Source organism: Eleutherodactylus coqui, chromosome 1 (assembly GCF_035609145.1).
Source record: "Eleutherodactylus coqui strain aEleCoq1 chromosome 1, aEleCoq1.hap1, whole genome shotgun sequence".
NCBI classification, from domain to species: Eukaryota; Metazoa; Chordata; class Amphibia; order Anura; family Eleutherodactylidae; genus Eleutherodactylus; species Eleutherodactylus coqui.
Genome location: NC_089837.1, coordinates 270,500,089 through 270,515,887, shown reverse-complemented (window position 1 = coordinate 270,515,887; position 15,799 = coordinate 270,500,089). Strand labels below are relative to the sequence as shown.

Sequence of the window (15,799 nt, the reverse complement as noted above, 5' to 3'; positions counted from 1 at the left end):
GTAGTGGCATATCTAGCTGTCAATAAGGTCTACACATAAGTAGCCTCTGAGAACCTTTCAATAGGCCAAGGGTGGAACCACTTTTAGGGCATCAGGGGGCAAGACCATTCCGCTAATCACGCCACAACTCTAAATCATTTACATATCTGCTTGAGATGTAACTGCATGCCGAGTTTTGCAGCAAAACAACAACTTCCTCTATGTGTTTGATTTATTTTTTCTTTTACAAAGTGTATATTCATTCACTTCATTTAGTGACAGCGTGCCTTGCGTTTTCACATATTCTTTTTTGTGTGCGATTTATTGTATAGCTGCTATCTGCAGTTATTGTGGCTAAGCCATCCTTTTGTCTCTACATTGTACATGCCACCCTGGTTCCAATCTGTGTGTCACTAGCCACTATTTGCAAAAGTGTGAATTGCTTCACTAAGGCTGGGTTCACACAGGGCGGATTTGCCGCGGAAATTCCGTGCGGAATTTCGACGCGGCAAATCCGCATGTGGCCGCTAATCCCGGGATTAGCCAGCTACGTGGACGAGATTTCTCATAAATCTCGTCAGCACGGGAAGGCAAATCCGCTTCGGCTAAGCCGTCAGAAGCCACTGCCGCTTCTGCAACGCGAAGTTGGCAACCGCAGCATGTCTACTTTTTTTTTCCCGCTGCGGCCGCGCTCTCCTCTATAGGAGCGCCGGCCACAGTGGAAGAGCGAGCGGCCGAGCCGCTTCAAAGCTGCTGCGGCGGTTCTCCCAGCGGAAATGTCGCGGCTTTTCGCTGCGGCCAAGCCGCGACATTTCCGTCAGGAACCTGCCCTGTGTGACCGTGGCCTAAAATGAGAATAATTAGCTTCTACCTCATGCCTTATTTTTGACTTCCTTTAAATCAACACTGTATATAAGGCTGAACTGTATGGATGGTATGTCTTTTTTCAGCCTTTCAAGCTGTTACTATATCTTCACAACCTGCCACAATGAGTTGAGAGTACTGAGGGAAAGGAACCATTACCACAGTTTACTGCGTATTTCCTTAATGGCTCCTGTCCACGGGCGTATCCATAAAATGCTGCGGGTCTTCCCACAGCTGATTACCAATTTTGTAAACATCGGCACTGCCGGCAGAAACCATTTATGGCTGTGAGTGCACTGCACATGGCCGCTTATCACACGCACAGTCATGCACAGTGACTCTTTTTTTGTGAATTCCCTGCTCTGTTTTAGAGCGAGATGTGTATGAAAACGCCGCCCATATGCAATGTATTGCATATGGACAGCATTGCATACGCAGCCAATACAAGTGTATAGGGCTCACGCTGCATAATACACAGAGAAATAAAACATGCTGTGAACTATTTCTCTTGCATATCGATATGCAGGATCTACACACACACACACACACGTGCATGGCTCAATGCAAGTCCATTGATTTTCAATGACACTATTCTCATACCATACTTATTGAAAAAAAATGCCCAAATATGGAATTGACAAGGCAACTGTTAGGTGAGTTCACAACTGGCTGAGTGATAGTACTCAAAGAGCAGTCATAAATGGCTGCACATCCAAGTGGAAGACTGTATCAAGTTGGGTACCACAAGGCTCTGTTCTAGGCCCAGTGTTGTTCAACATTTTTATAAATAATCTAGATGAGGGAATTGATGGGAAACTGATCAGATCTGCAAAGGACACAAAGCTAGAAGGGATAGCTAACACTAGGGAAGAGAGAGAGTATTCAAAAAGATCTAGAAAAGCTTGAACAGTGGGCGGCGACTAACAGAATGGTATTTAACAAGGAAAAATGCAAAGCTCTACATCTGGGCTAAGCAGCAGCACATGTGAAAAGGACTTGGGTATACTAATAGATCATAGACTGAACATGAGTCAACAAAGTGATGCAGCAACCAAAAAGGCAAACACAATTCTGGGATGTATTAAGAGAAGCTCAGAGTCTAGATCACGTGAGGTGATTATCCGACTCTATTCTTCATTAGTTAGACCTCATCTGAAATACTGTGTCCAGTTCTGGGCACCCCACTTTAAAACAAGACAGACAAACTGGAGCAAGTTCAGAGAAAAGTTACGAAGATGGTGAGATGGTCTGCAAATTGTGTCCTATGATGAACGGTTACAGGATCTGGGAATGGGTACTGTTGTATCTTGTCTCCACCAGAAGGATGGGTGGAGACCTAGGGAATGACAGAATCCTCCCAGTTAACACCCTCAAGCTGCCGATTGGCTAGGGTGTGGTTTTGGCATGGCTTGAGAGTTAGGATGAGGGTTAGGATTAGAGTCTGGTTTACACGAGTAGCAGCCGGGGGAACAGACGGAGGTGCGTTCAGGAGCGCACAGCATTATCAGCGACCGCAGTGGGAGGCAGGGAGCCGGTGCTGCTGCCGCTCTCACAATTATATTCCTGCTGGTGACAGAGCACCATGGCTTCTGCCCCACAGGAGTGCTACATGCAGCCATGCTCATGTCAGTGGTGCTGCAGCAGGAGAAACAGAGGCCAGCAGCGGAAAACTGCCGGAGCAGCTATAGGGCGAGTTACAGAGTCTGTGACAGCAGTCGGCAGGGGAACACAGTGTACGAGGTCGCACCTTAACTGTTACATCAGCCGGGAGGGGAGAGGTGGACCGTGAACCTTAAACACTGCCGAAGCCGCTACAGGGTAAGTGACAAAAGCCAGGAGCGGGTAACCGCTACGGCACAAGGAACAGCAAAGGGACAGGGTCTATGACAGCAGCCAGCAGGGGGACAGAAAGTGCGAGCGGGCAGCTTCACTGTTATAGCAGCCAGGAGGGGAGACGTGGCAAGGCATGCTGGCTGAAGGCGCACAATACACGAGGCTAGGGAGGATGCATGCTGGCTGGAGGCGCACATTAGACGTGGCTGGGGAGGATGCAGTCAATCATGAACTGTGGGTGTCACCTGGCTGTCAAACTGGTTACACCTTGTTTCCACCTATACTTCTGGTGGAGACAAGATACAACAGAACCCTGGGAATGTTTAGCTTGGAAAAAAGAACGCCGAGAGGAGACTTAATAGCTGTCTACAAATATCTGAAGGGCTGTCACAGTGCAGAGGGATCAGCCCTATTCTCATTTGCACAAGGAAAGACCAGATGCAATGGGATGAAACTGAAAGGGAGGAGGCACAAATTAGATATTAGAAAAAAAACTTTCTGGCAGTGAGGGTGATCAATGAGTGGAACAGGTTACCACGGGAGGTGGCGAGTTCTCCTTCAATGGAATTGTTCAAACAAAGGCTGGACAAATATCTGGGATGATTTAGTGAATCCTGCACTGAGCAGGGGTTGGATCGGATGACCATGGAGGTACCTTCCAACTCTACCATTCTATGATTCATTCACTGAGTATTACGCAGCCGTGAGACGCACGTGTAATACGCTGTGAAAACACTGTCATGCACATGAGCCTAAATTCAGAAATGACTGAACTCCAAAATAAGGCTTGGAGACATGGGCCAGGAGAATTGTGTATCCCTGGCCTAATTGTGTATCCCTAGCCTAATTGTGTATCCCTAGCCTAATTTTGACCTTGTAAAATAAACAATCTAAAAAATAAATAAATAAAAAAAATCAATCTAAATTCCAAAAATCAGAAGCAATGCCAGAAAGAGACTAGAATTAGGCCCCATGCACACGGGCGGAAATTCCGAGGCGGGATTCCCGTAGAATTTCCGCCCGTGCCCGGCTGCAAAGGATTGCATTAGCTAACGCAATCCCAGGCAGATGGCTGTGATTTGTCCACGTGAAAATACACGCGGAAAACAAATCGCGGCATGTTCTGCAGGCGGACTTATTCTTACCTTTAATTCCTTTTCCATGAGTCCATCATGACAGCACAGATAGAGGTTGACCCGCCTGAGCTCCTTGAGACAGTAAGAGGAAAGTTCTTTCTGTTTAAAAGTGTTTTTATTAATTTTCAATAAGAGGAAAGTTCTTAAGGCCACCTCCCACCATCCATCTCCAATGACTTCAAATCATCACAACGGATACGTGGCCTAGTCTTTTACTGTTGTTGAAAAAACAACACACTGTTATGTTTACATGCACAATATACAGTAATTCATAAGGATGGGAAAAGTATGTGCTGTCATGACGGACTCATGGAAAAGGAATTAACGGTAAGAATAATTCTAGCCTTTCCATAGCATCCGTCCTGTCAGCACACACATGGAGATATACCAAATTACAAAGCTTTTAGAGGGGGTGTGATGGGGGAAGGACTACTGCCTGGAGGACTTTCCGCCCAAAGGCCAGCTCCCTATCAGTATAGAGATCCAAGCGATAACACTTAGACCATGTGTGGATGTTACATCACGTTGCAGCTTTACAAATGTTCTGTAGAACTTCACTATGTTCAGCCCACGAGAAAGCGAGAGCCCTTGTAGTGTGGGCTTTCAACCCCTCAGGGGAAGGCAGATCTCTGGATTTAGATGCTCCCTGAAATAATGTTTTAATCCATCCAGCGATGGCATCTTCAGACGCTGGTTTTACCTTATTTTGATATTTAAAGAATAAGTTATCTGATTTGTTTAAAGGTTTGTGAGACCTGTGAATAGGTCAGGACTGCGCGCCTGACGTCTAAACTGCACAAACGCTGTTCTTTGTCATTTTAAAAAACCTGACAGAAGAAAGGCAGAATTATTACCTGTGGAACGTCGACACCGCTTTAGGAAAATAAACGTTCTGGATTTAATGCAAAGTCCGAGAATTTAAGGGAAGGAGGAAAAGGATATGCCAAATTCATGTCCCATTCTTGTGAAGATGCATTCGGCGCCAGGTGATTGTTTACTGGATTTAAGGAAAAAAATCCCAGCATTTCGAATTTATCTTTGATGCAAGAGGTCTATCTGGGGTTAGCCAGATCAACAGATCGAATATGTTTAGTTTTAGGGGACCATTCCCCTGGATCTAACCTTCCCAGCAAAATCTACAATAATGTTTTGAGAGCCTTTTAGATAAATAGCCCATAAGGACTATCTAGTTCACAGCCCAGGAGAATATTCTATTGATAGACATTTGAAGATGGTGTCTGGTACTGACTAAGACACCGTTAGCCGACAATATTTTTATGTGTTTCTCGCAAATTATGTTTTCCGTTTGAATCGACATTTCTCAAACTGCTCTCAACTCTGTAAAGCTCGAGGATTTAGAGCAGGCATAAGCTGGACAGGAAACCCACTGTTCCCCTGAAATAATGTTTTAATCCATCCAGCGATGGAACGCAAAACAGGAGATGATAATCCACGGTGCACCATGGGAGAAGACCCGCGGTGCACCATGGGAGAAAACCGCTGTGCATCCTTGGGAAAGGACCGACGGCCATCTTTAAAAGAAGAAAAGAGGAAACTGCCCGAATGGGGATGCAGGTAAGTGATTTTTTTTTTTAAAATAACAAAGGGATTGTTTTTAACGGGGCACAATGTGGGGGTATGTAGAAAAAAAAATTTTTTTGATTTCGCCGCGGGACAACCCCTTTAATAGAATTAATTTCAGACGAAATTCAGAAATGTACTGATTAAGGGACTCTGACTTAAGTATGGTTAAGTTAGCAGCCCAAGCAAAGACGAATAATAATCCTAAAAAACAAACTGTTTTACTAAAGGGACTGGATAACGGCTCCAATACATTCATTCCGAACCCAATGCTCAAAAACTTTCTTGAAGAGGAGAGTGTAACTATAACAGTTACAGGTAAAAAGGGGCCAAAAATTTGTTCGTTCAGGGGTAAAGAGAGGCTATTACACAAGCCATCTTTTGATAGGTTTATCTACGCGTTTTGCCCAAAAAAAGAAAAGGTTTTTTTGAAAGTATGGCTCTGCTGCGACACCTGCCAGCTTTAGATGGTTTCATAGCTATGAGGGCCACAGGCACATGAGGCGTGCCACCAAGGTGGCTACTATAATGGTTTCTAGGAAAATACATGCAGTCTCATACGATTTCATGAGGTCTTTCAGCTGGGCCTGAACAAGGCGGTCGCTTGTAAATCAATAATAGGCACTTTACTACAAAGTTCCAAAAGTTTTTAAAATTCTATGGAAGATAGCCAGCCTTTTACAAAGTTGCTCCTTTCTGATTTAGCTGTGTAATATAAAGTTTTGTTCTTGTATCTGTGACTCTATTATCACATATATCAGGTCTACTATCTGGATCTTTATATATTATATAATATTTTTCCTTTTGTGTAGAGAGCAAGGAAACTGCTGAGCTAAAATTGGGATCTCCTTTTTACTAGACGTGTTTTAATCCAGTTTACGGTATAGTGCCACATCCCCTCAGGGTGTTCATAAAGACAGGCCCTTATTTGCTGATCTAGAGGGACCCGCTGGGGTTAGAGACTAGTTCTCTGACCATCTGGCGGAGATGACTTACTTCTGCCCTGATTAACCTTCCCTAAGCCTTGACTATGGATTTCCATCTTGTAATAACAGGTTACTGCTATTATATTAATCATGTACCACGAGTTTCTGTTCCAGAGAACTACTCACCATAGCTTTATATACCATGAGCTTCTGTGCTAATGAACTACAGTCCATGGTTTGATTATGGAGTTTTATCCTGCAATAACAGGTGATTGCCATTATACCAATCATATACTGTACCATGAGCTTCTGTTCCAGTGAACTACTCATCATGGCTTGGTTATGGAGTTTCATCCATGTAATAACAGGCGAGTGTCATTAGGTAACGAGCTTTTTGTCCAAGTGGACTACTAAGTTTGTAGATTTCCCCTGCTACCTCCGCTGTCCATAGCGTTAGGAGGAGATGCAGAGCTTGAATCCCGTAGGAAACACTCTTGGGGATTCAAATCCAGCGCACCACTTTGAATTTGGTGCGCTGATGCCACTAGAGTGCATCCATCATCACGCACAATGCAGCGCTGCATCACCACTCGGAGACAGCCGCTAGTCACCGGGACCTAAGCGCAAGATGCAGAAGCAATTGCAATTGCAACGGGTCCTGCGGCCTCCTTACTGCATGTGATTTCCTTGCAATAAAATTTGCTGTTCGTCCTTCACCATTTTGGCTGTATAATCGGAACAAAATTGGCCTTTTAACATTATTGTCCAGCCTTCCGTATATAAAACACATCTCTTTATCCTCACGCCGCAGCGTGCATCTGACGTCCCTGCATATGATGCGGCGCTGTTTCATTCCTGGAAGCCGGTGGCCGCACCACTGCTAGACATCAGAACCTATGTGCACGATGTACTTGCACCTGCCGCGGGTCCCGCTGCCTCCTGACTGCTGTTTTACTGACGGGCCGGATGCTGGAACCTAGCCTCTGGTGAGTAGACATGAGCGAGCACGCTTGGATAAGGCAGTTACTCGAGCGAGCATCGCTCTTCTCGAATAACTGCTTACTGGTCCGAGCGTGCAAATTTAACATTGATTATCAACAAATATAACATTGATTATCAACATTTTGAGGAACATTTTGTTTTCCTACACCAAGTTAAGATTGCAAAGGCTCATAGGTGTCAGAATGATAGATAACCCCACAAATGACCCAATTTTAAAAACTACACCTCAATGTATTCACTGAGAGAAGTCATGAGTATTTTGACCCCACTGTTTTTTTTCCCAGGAGTTAATGCAATTTAGAGGAGAAAAAATAAAAATTTCATATTTTTGCAAATATGTGTTTTTAACCCCTTAATGACATGGCCTATTTTGGCGTTGAGGACCAAGCGATTTTTTCATCTCCATTTTTCAAAAGCCATAACTTTTTTATTTTTCCGTGGACGCGGCCGTATAAGGGCTTGTTTTTTGCGTGGCGAGCTGTAGTTTTTATCGGTGCCACTTTTGGGTACGTAGACAATATCGTAAAATTAAAAAAAAAAAATTTTATGATAACATGGAGATAAACCGCATCAATTCTGCCATAGATTTCTTTTTCTTTTTTTTACAGCGTTAATCATGCAGCATAAATGACACAAAATTTTTTCTGCGGGTCGGTACGGTTACAACGATACCAAAATTGTTATATTTTTTTAGGTTTTTACACTTTTTTGCAATAAAACCCCCTTTTTTTTGGAAATCTTTTTTTTTTCTCTATAGCTGCATTCAAAGTCCTGTAACTTTTTTTTTTTCTATGTACGGAGCTCTATGAGGGCTTATTTTTTGCGAGACGAGCTGTAGTTTTTATTGGTACCATTTTGGTGAATGTACGGCTTTTTTGATCACTTTTATTGCACTTTTTGGGAGGCAAAATGCTAAAAATTAGCATTTTGCCTCTGTTTTTTAGCGCTTTTTTTAACGCTTTTTGTCGTACAAAATGAAAAGTGTGTTCAACTTTTTGTACACGTCGTTACGGACGCGTCAATACCAAATATGTGGGGTTTTCATTTTTTCCCCCTTTTTTTATGCTAATATTAGAAAAAGCATAAAAAAAGGGGTTTTTTACATTTTTTTTTACAGTTTTCTTTTTTTAATATTTTTCTTTTCTTTTTTTTACACTATTTGAGTCCCTCTGAGGGACTTGCAGCAGTATGCCTATGATCGCTGTGATAAGGCATGGCAGAGCTACTGCTCTCCCATGCCTTATCGCCTATACAGCGATTATAGGCACAGGCAATACAGGACGCCAGTGTCTGGCGTCCTGTTGCCATGGCGACAGGCCGGGCTCTCGCGATGACATCGCGAAAGCCGGCCGGAGACACAGAGGGATCGCGATCCCTCTGTGAACTCTTTCCCTGCCGCGATCTACTTAGATCACGGCAGGGAAGGGGTTAACAGCGGGGAGCGCATCTCCGATGTCCCCCCGCTGTTGCAGCGGGACGCCGGATGTGAGTGACAGCCGGCTCCCGCTGCGGGATAGCGCGGGATCTTATGTGATCCCGCGCTATCCCCAGGACGTACCGGTACGTCCTGTTGCGGGAAGTACCAGGCTCCCAGGACATACCGGTACGTCCTGGAGCGGGAAGGGGTTAAAGGCAGGATTTTTTTCTATAGTGCACATGAAAATGAGAATTTACACCCCCAAATGGATACCCTTGTTTGTCCTGTGTTCAGAAACATACCCATTGTGGACCTAATCTTATGTCCGCATGCAAAACGAGGCACAAACCGAAAGGAGCAGCCGGTGGCTCTCAGATCAGACATTTTGCTTAAAGCTTATTTAGGCCCCATTGCACACTTGTAGAGCCCTTGGGTGGTCAAAACAACAAAAAAAAACCACAAATGCCCCATTTTGAAAACTAGACTCCCTAACGAATTTATCTAGGTGTGTACTGCGTATTTTGACCCCACAGTTTTTGAATGAATCTAAGCAAAGCAGAAGAAAAAAATTACAATTTTCATTTTTTTGCCAATTGTGTCATTTTAAAGAGTTTTTTTTGTATAGCACACATATGAATGAAGACTTTCATCCCAAAATGGATACCCGTTTGTCCCGTTTACATAAACATATCCCTTGTGGCCCTAATCTACTTACAGGACACATGGCTCGGCCTATAATGGAGTAAACACCCATTGGATTTCACGGCACAACTGAATAAATTCCAGGCCCCATTGCTCACTTGTGCAGAAAAAAAATGACTCCCTAAAAACAACCCCAACATCCCCATTTTTGGCATTCCCCAAATCTTAGATAAAAGTAATAATGTAAACTGCATGGTATGTCCAAAGACAGGGGTAATTACAGGGGCCTGGTTGGGATGGGTACATGGGGCAATAAAATCCGGTATCCCTCCTCCTCCCATGCTTTTTTGGGGGGCATTTCTTGACCTCAGTAGCAAGGATGGGGCGTAGAAAGTACTGCTCTGTGAGGTTTTGTAAGCTCGCTGCGGTCTCACACAGAAGGCGCTCAACAAGCTGCTCCTGGGACTGCAGGAAGGTGAGCGCTCCCAAGGCTTCTTGTAAATTACGTATTACAGGTAGCAATCTGAATATTGCCGGGCTCACACGGCCATATGTGGGATCTGCTTGCGGAGGCCCGCAGCCGATCCCAGCTGTGAGCCCGGCCGTGGCACTGCTTACGGCCATGTAATGTACTGCCCATAACTGCGTACTCACACAGGCGGTCATGCGCAGTACACCTTTCCTTGTTTATATTTCCCTTGCCGTTGCTTAGCGATCACGCGGGTACTCGCAGTCTGTACATAATGTAGTTGGGTATAGGCTGCGGGTATATCCTCGACAATAGCGCACAACGCGCTCCATGTTGCGGATATGTGCGGTAAAATAGAACATGCTGTGTTTTGTTTTCTGCAAGTAAATTACATAATTCCAACCCGCTAATGTGAGCGGAAATGTGTAATCCAGTGCATTTGATTGAACCGCGTATTACCGCAGATCAAATGCTTGTGGAATACGTAATTTCTATCTGGTCATATGAGACCGGCCAAAGGTAGATCACTACTTTTTTATAATGTGACCGGGGACTGCTCAACGAGGCCACCGGTCACTGCTCCAGGCTCTCGGCGACCGTTGGTCACCGGGAGCAAGGAGATTTAAAATCTCCTGGGCTCCTGCAATGAGTCTGCAATTTTGCCGACGGGCGCATGCACAGGAGCCGGGTAAGGTCCTTGGAGGAGGATTGCATTGGAGTTCAAATACGGAGGCCTCCGGTAAGAAGTGTTATCTCCTCTCACTGATTGCTACAGTGAGGGAGGGAAGATGAAACTTCAACTTTTTTTTAAAACTTTTACGTGATTGCCGTTATCCACTGAATAACAGCAATCACGTGACCAGGAACGGCATTCCACGGCTCTCTGTGACATCTCCAGGCTCTCAGCTACCTTTGCTAACTGCTCAGGAACATTGAGATTTTAATTCTCCCGGGCAATCCTTGACTTTTGTGCAAGCGTCTGCCAGGAGCATGAGCCGAAGCCAGGATAAGGTCCGTGGATCAAGATCCCATTGTTGGACAAATCTGGGGACCTTAGTTATGCAATTTCATCTGCCCTCATGGATACAATCTGTAAGGAGAGATGAAATTTAAACTTTTTTTTTTTTTTTTTTTTTTTACACTTTTTAACTTTCCATGATCACCGTTATGTGATCATGTGACCGGGAACCGAATACAGCGCTCCCGGGTCACATCTCCCTGCACTCGGCTCTCTTTGACAGCCAGGTGCAGGGGAATTTTAAACTCGCCGGGCTCTTTGGCCTTCGGCGCATGCGCCGAAGCCCACTGCAGGTCCCAATCATTGGGGGACATCACGGAGGACCAGGGTGAGTATTTTCACCTGGATCCATGAGGGGAGATGAAACTTTAACTTTTTTTTAAACTTTTCTTTCCCACTTCTCCATAATCGCCATTATAAATTGGATATCGGCGATCATGGGCCCGGGGACCGCGGAGACATCTCCTGCCTCCCAGGTACCTTCATGAGCCGGAGCCAGTAGATTTCAAATTTGCCAGGCTCCCGGCCTTCTGCGCATGCGTCTGACGTAATGCCGCCTGGTGCACATGCGCAGAAGGCCGGCGTCTGGCCCCAGAGGACCAGATCACCATAGGACAGCACGGAGAACCGGGCTGAGTAGTCTCAGCAGCCCCATGGGTCCAATCCATGAGGGCAGCTGAATGTTTAACTTCTTAAAAAACATTTTTGGAACTTTAATGCGAACAGCGCTATCCATTGGATCGCATTGCCGAGGGGCAAATAAATAGAATAAATATGGCAGCAGACAAGATGCATCAAAAATAAAGCCTTATTCCTCCATAGTAAAATTAAAAAAAAAGGACAAGCGACGTTTCGACCAAGGAGCTTGAGAAAGACCAAATCTTGGATGAAACAGTCGCTGGCCCATTTTGAGTGGAGCTCCTCTGGCTGCTGAACGAGACAGCAAAAGTTAGCAGAATTTCACGGTTCTGAGCACTAGTCCCTGCAGAAGAAAGACTGGTGAAGTTTCTGAGGAAACCCGAACCACACACAAAACCAGTCCAGCATAATTCTACAGGGGAGTGCTGGGTACAGAGCTTTTTTTTACATAGAGATCTGGGTTAGTAACCTGCTTCACATACAGAGGGTATGCGAGTGGTGCTTTTTCTGTTCCGAAGTCTCTGTGTTCTCAGACCTCTACTGCAACCGCGGCTACAGCTTACCGGCTGGCCGTGTTCCGATGGGGATGTCTGCAGAAAGCTCTTCATGCACCTCACAGAATTTGTAAAGGTTCATATGGATTTCAGTAGTCAATTGAAAAGCATAAAATCCACAAAATTCTCAGGCTTGCTACACCCAAAACATCTGCATGCTTTTTCCACATTTTTGGTGCTTGAACCTTGTCAGTTCAAGGGGAAGAAATGCAAACATTTTGGGAGATGGGGGTAAGCAGTTCTGGCTGCCACACAGCCCTCTACACATAATGAAAGACTCATGTCCACGGGACTGAAAATGTGCAGACCATTTGTAGGACTGGCACAGCACTATATCACCGTTTAATTGCTGGACTTTCCAAGCCTATTCTGGGGCTGACCATGTGAGTCTTCTCATCTGAATCCTGCATCAGGCCTGTGCTGTCACAGCCAGGAAACTGCTTCACAATCCAGAGAGAAACCTGCTCGTCAGTGATGAAGGATGACAGTCCTATAGATAACATGCGCAGCCAGCTGTATACACCACACCGATGGGCTTCCCACTAAACATCACAACCGTATGCCCGCCTATCGAGACGACGCCAGGGAATGCCAGCTTCACCCTCCATCATGTATTACCTTGATAAGTGCTTTAGGATCTGTCTCTTGATGATTGCTGCCATCCCGTAGGTAGTGGTTTTTCTCTACGCTCCTCCAAAACGCAGTCCTCCACCTGCATCCCGACTACCCGTTTCAGCGGTTTATCTTACCATAGAGAGGAATATGCTGCGGAACTGTGATGGCCTGCTAGCCTGAAAAAAATACCATAGATGTTTCGCCGCCATCTTGGTACACTCAAAGCTGTGCTACTGTGTTGTGAAGCGGTAAGTATAGTAAGAAATGTGACATAGTTCGCTGTAGACACGAATTGTGCTCGCTGCAGTAGAGAATAAAACCACGCAATGTGCTTTCGAAACAGGCTGAGTGGTGGAGCCTACTGCCGCTGCTACACGGCACACAGACGATGCAGAAGTTCTGCAGGGCTAAAGTTGGTTTCTTATTTGCAATAAACTTCATTTATTTATTTTTTTGGTATATAGCAAGTAAAGAAACTTATTTTAATAATATGTTGTATTGCATGGAGGCACTCTGAGGGGAACACAGCTGAAAATGACATAAAAATGCGCAATAATGTGTACATACAAAACCGTAAGGCCGCCTGCAGACGAGCGGAAATCCCGCCGCGGGATTTCCGCCGCTGAAAGTCTGCATAGGAGTGCATTACAATACGCACTCCTATGCAGACGGCCGCGGTTTGGCCGCGCGAAATCTCGCGCGGCAAACAAACCGCGGCATGTTCTAATTTTATGCGGGGCACGCACTCACCTGGCCGCCGGCTCCGGTCTGCGCATGCGCCGGCTACGCGGCAGCCGGCACATCAAAGAGCCGGGGCCGCCAGGCGCGGGTGAGTACGCGCTCGTCCCTGCAGGCTCTGGGGTCGGATCGCGCGGCGAGATTTCTCGCTGCCGGATCCGACCCGCTCGTCTGCAGGCGGCCTAAATCAGAGGGTTAAATGGCCTCACAATCGGCACACAGAGGGTGATGCCCCACCTCAAATATAGTTGAGATTTCCCTGTCCCCAAAGTGCTTCTAGGCATGAAAGTGAGCAGACAGCCACGTTTTACAGCTTTAACCCCTTAATGACATGGCCTATTTTGGCGTTGAGGACCAAGCAATTTTTGGTATTTTTCCATCTCCATTTTTCAAAAGCCATAGCTTTTTTATTTTTCCATCGACGTGGCCGTATAAGGGCTTGTTTTTTGCGTGGCGAACTGTAGATTTTTTTGGTACCATTTTTGGGTACATAGACTACATTGTAAAACTTTTATTTTTTTTATGATTGTAGGGAGAGAAAACGCATCAATTCAGCCATAGATTTTTTTTAAATTTTTTTTTTAAGCGTTAATTATGCAGCAAAAATCATTTCTGTGGGCCGGTACGGTTACAACGATACCAAAATTCCTATAATTTTTTTAGGTTTTTCCACTTTTCCACAATAAAAACCCTTTTTTGGAAATAATAATTTTTTTCTAAACTCACTGCATTCAAAGTGCTATAACTTTTTTTTTTTTTCCATGGACGGAGCTTTGGGGTACATACGTTTTTTTAAATCACTTTTATTGCATTTTATGGGAGGCAAAATGCTAAAAATTAGCATTTTGCCTCAGTTTTATAGCATTTTTTTTACGCTTTTGGCCGTGCAGGACAAAAAGCATGTTCAATGTATTGTACGCGTCGTTACGGATGCGTCGATACCAAATATGTGGGTTTTTTAAATTTTTTTACATTTTATGCTAATATGAGAAGCATAAAAAAAGGGTTTTTTAACTTTTTTTTTACATTTTTATTTTTTGAATTTTATTTTTCTCTTTTTTTTACAACACTTGTGTCCCTCTGAAAGACTTTTACTGTAGCACTTCACATCAATGCGATAATGCATGGCAGGGCTTCTTCCCTGCCATGCCTTATCGCTTACTATAGCGATCATAGGCTATGGCAGTACAGCCATAGCCATAGCCATAGCAACCAGCCAGGCTCTCGCAATAACATCGCGAGAGCCGGCTGGAGACACAGAGGGAGCGCGCTCCCCCTGTGAACCCTTTCCCTGCCGCGATCCACTTAGACATGTTAGTGACAGCCGGCTCCCAATGCGGGATAGCGCGAGATCTGCTATGATCTCGCGCAATCCCCATGACGTTGGGGGACGTCATTTTGCGGGAAGTACCCGCCTCCCATGACGTACCCTTACATCATGGGGCGGGAAGGGGTTAATCAGTAACTGGTGTTTTGAAAGGGTTAAATAAGTTTGTGCCACTGAGGGACTGCTATTACATTGTGGGGCACTAGGGATGAGCGAGCATACTCGTTAAGGCAATTTACTTGAGACAGCATCACCTTTTTCGAGTAACTGCTGACTCGTCCCTAAAGATTCGGGGGGCGGCGGGGGGAGCGGATGGAGAGTGAGAGCAATCTCTTTCTCTCTCCCTCCCAATCCCCCCCCCCCCCCCCAAATCTTCAGGGACGAGCCAGCAGTTACTCGAAAAAGGCGATGCTCTCTCGAATAAATCGCCTTAACGAGTATGCTCGCTCATCTCTATGGGGCACCTTTTTCCTTGCTAGAGGCACAAATTGGGTATTATTACTATGTGAGCGCAAAAATAGGAACACTATTACCTTGGGGCACAAAGTGGACATTATAAGACCGCTGAATTCATTGAGTGGCACTGCTAAATAGTCCGCCCATTATAAAATTATAATGGGCTGACAACTTGGCAGCACTGCTCAATGCATTCAGTGGCAGCTTTCAGCACTGATACCAGGGAATAGGTAGTCATGCGCAGTACAGTTTTTCTTTTTCTGCGCCATCGCTTAGCAATGAAGCTGGTACCAACAGCCCATATGTAATGTTAATTGCGTATGCGCTGCGGGTTGAACGCCTCTATTGACTTCAGTGGTGACCATTTGCAGCAAAATACACCATGCTGCGATTTTTCTTCTGCTCGCAGAATACGTAATTCATATCCATCAGTGGGATGGAAAAATCGAAAGATCATGCTTTTCAATGCCTGCATTTTGCTGTAGAGAGCTCGCACTGATGGTGATCGTGGATTCCGCAATTAGAATCTGTTCATATTCAGGTGCAGATTTTGACGTGGCTTTTGTTGCAGACCTTTTAGACCGCCTGCAGACGGGCGGGTCG

The 15,799-nt window shown here is 45.2% G+C and overlaps 1 protein-coding gene across 6 annotated transcripts in view; it reads right to left on the bottom strand.

Moving 5' to 3' along the window:
• Positions 1 to 12,873, bottom strand: part of BLTP3A (bridge-like lipid transfer protein family member 3A) — a 243,303-nt gene extending 230,430 nt beyond the window's left edge. For 2 of the 6 annotated variants that reach the window (XR_010793253.1, XM_066608930.1), the window contains exon 1: positions 12,679 to 12,871. Coding sequence is in view for 5 of the 6 variants with exons in the window: in XM_066608930.1 (XP_066465027.1) it covers positions 12,679 to 12,722 (44 nt within the window). In the remaining variant the exon portion in view is untranslated. Of the gene's footprint in view, positions 1 to 12,678 lie in introns of all 6 variants that reach the window. The other 4 variants (XM_066608943.1, XM_066608920.1, XM_066608911.1 and 1 more) reach the window with 4 other exon arrangements.
• Between the last annotated feature and the right edge of the window lie 2,926 nt (positions 12,874 to 15,799).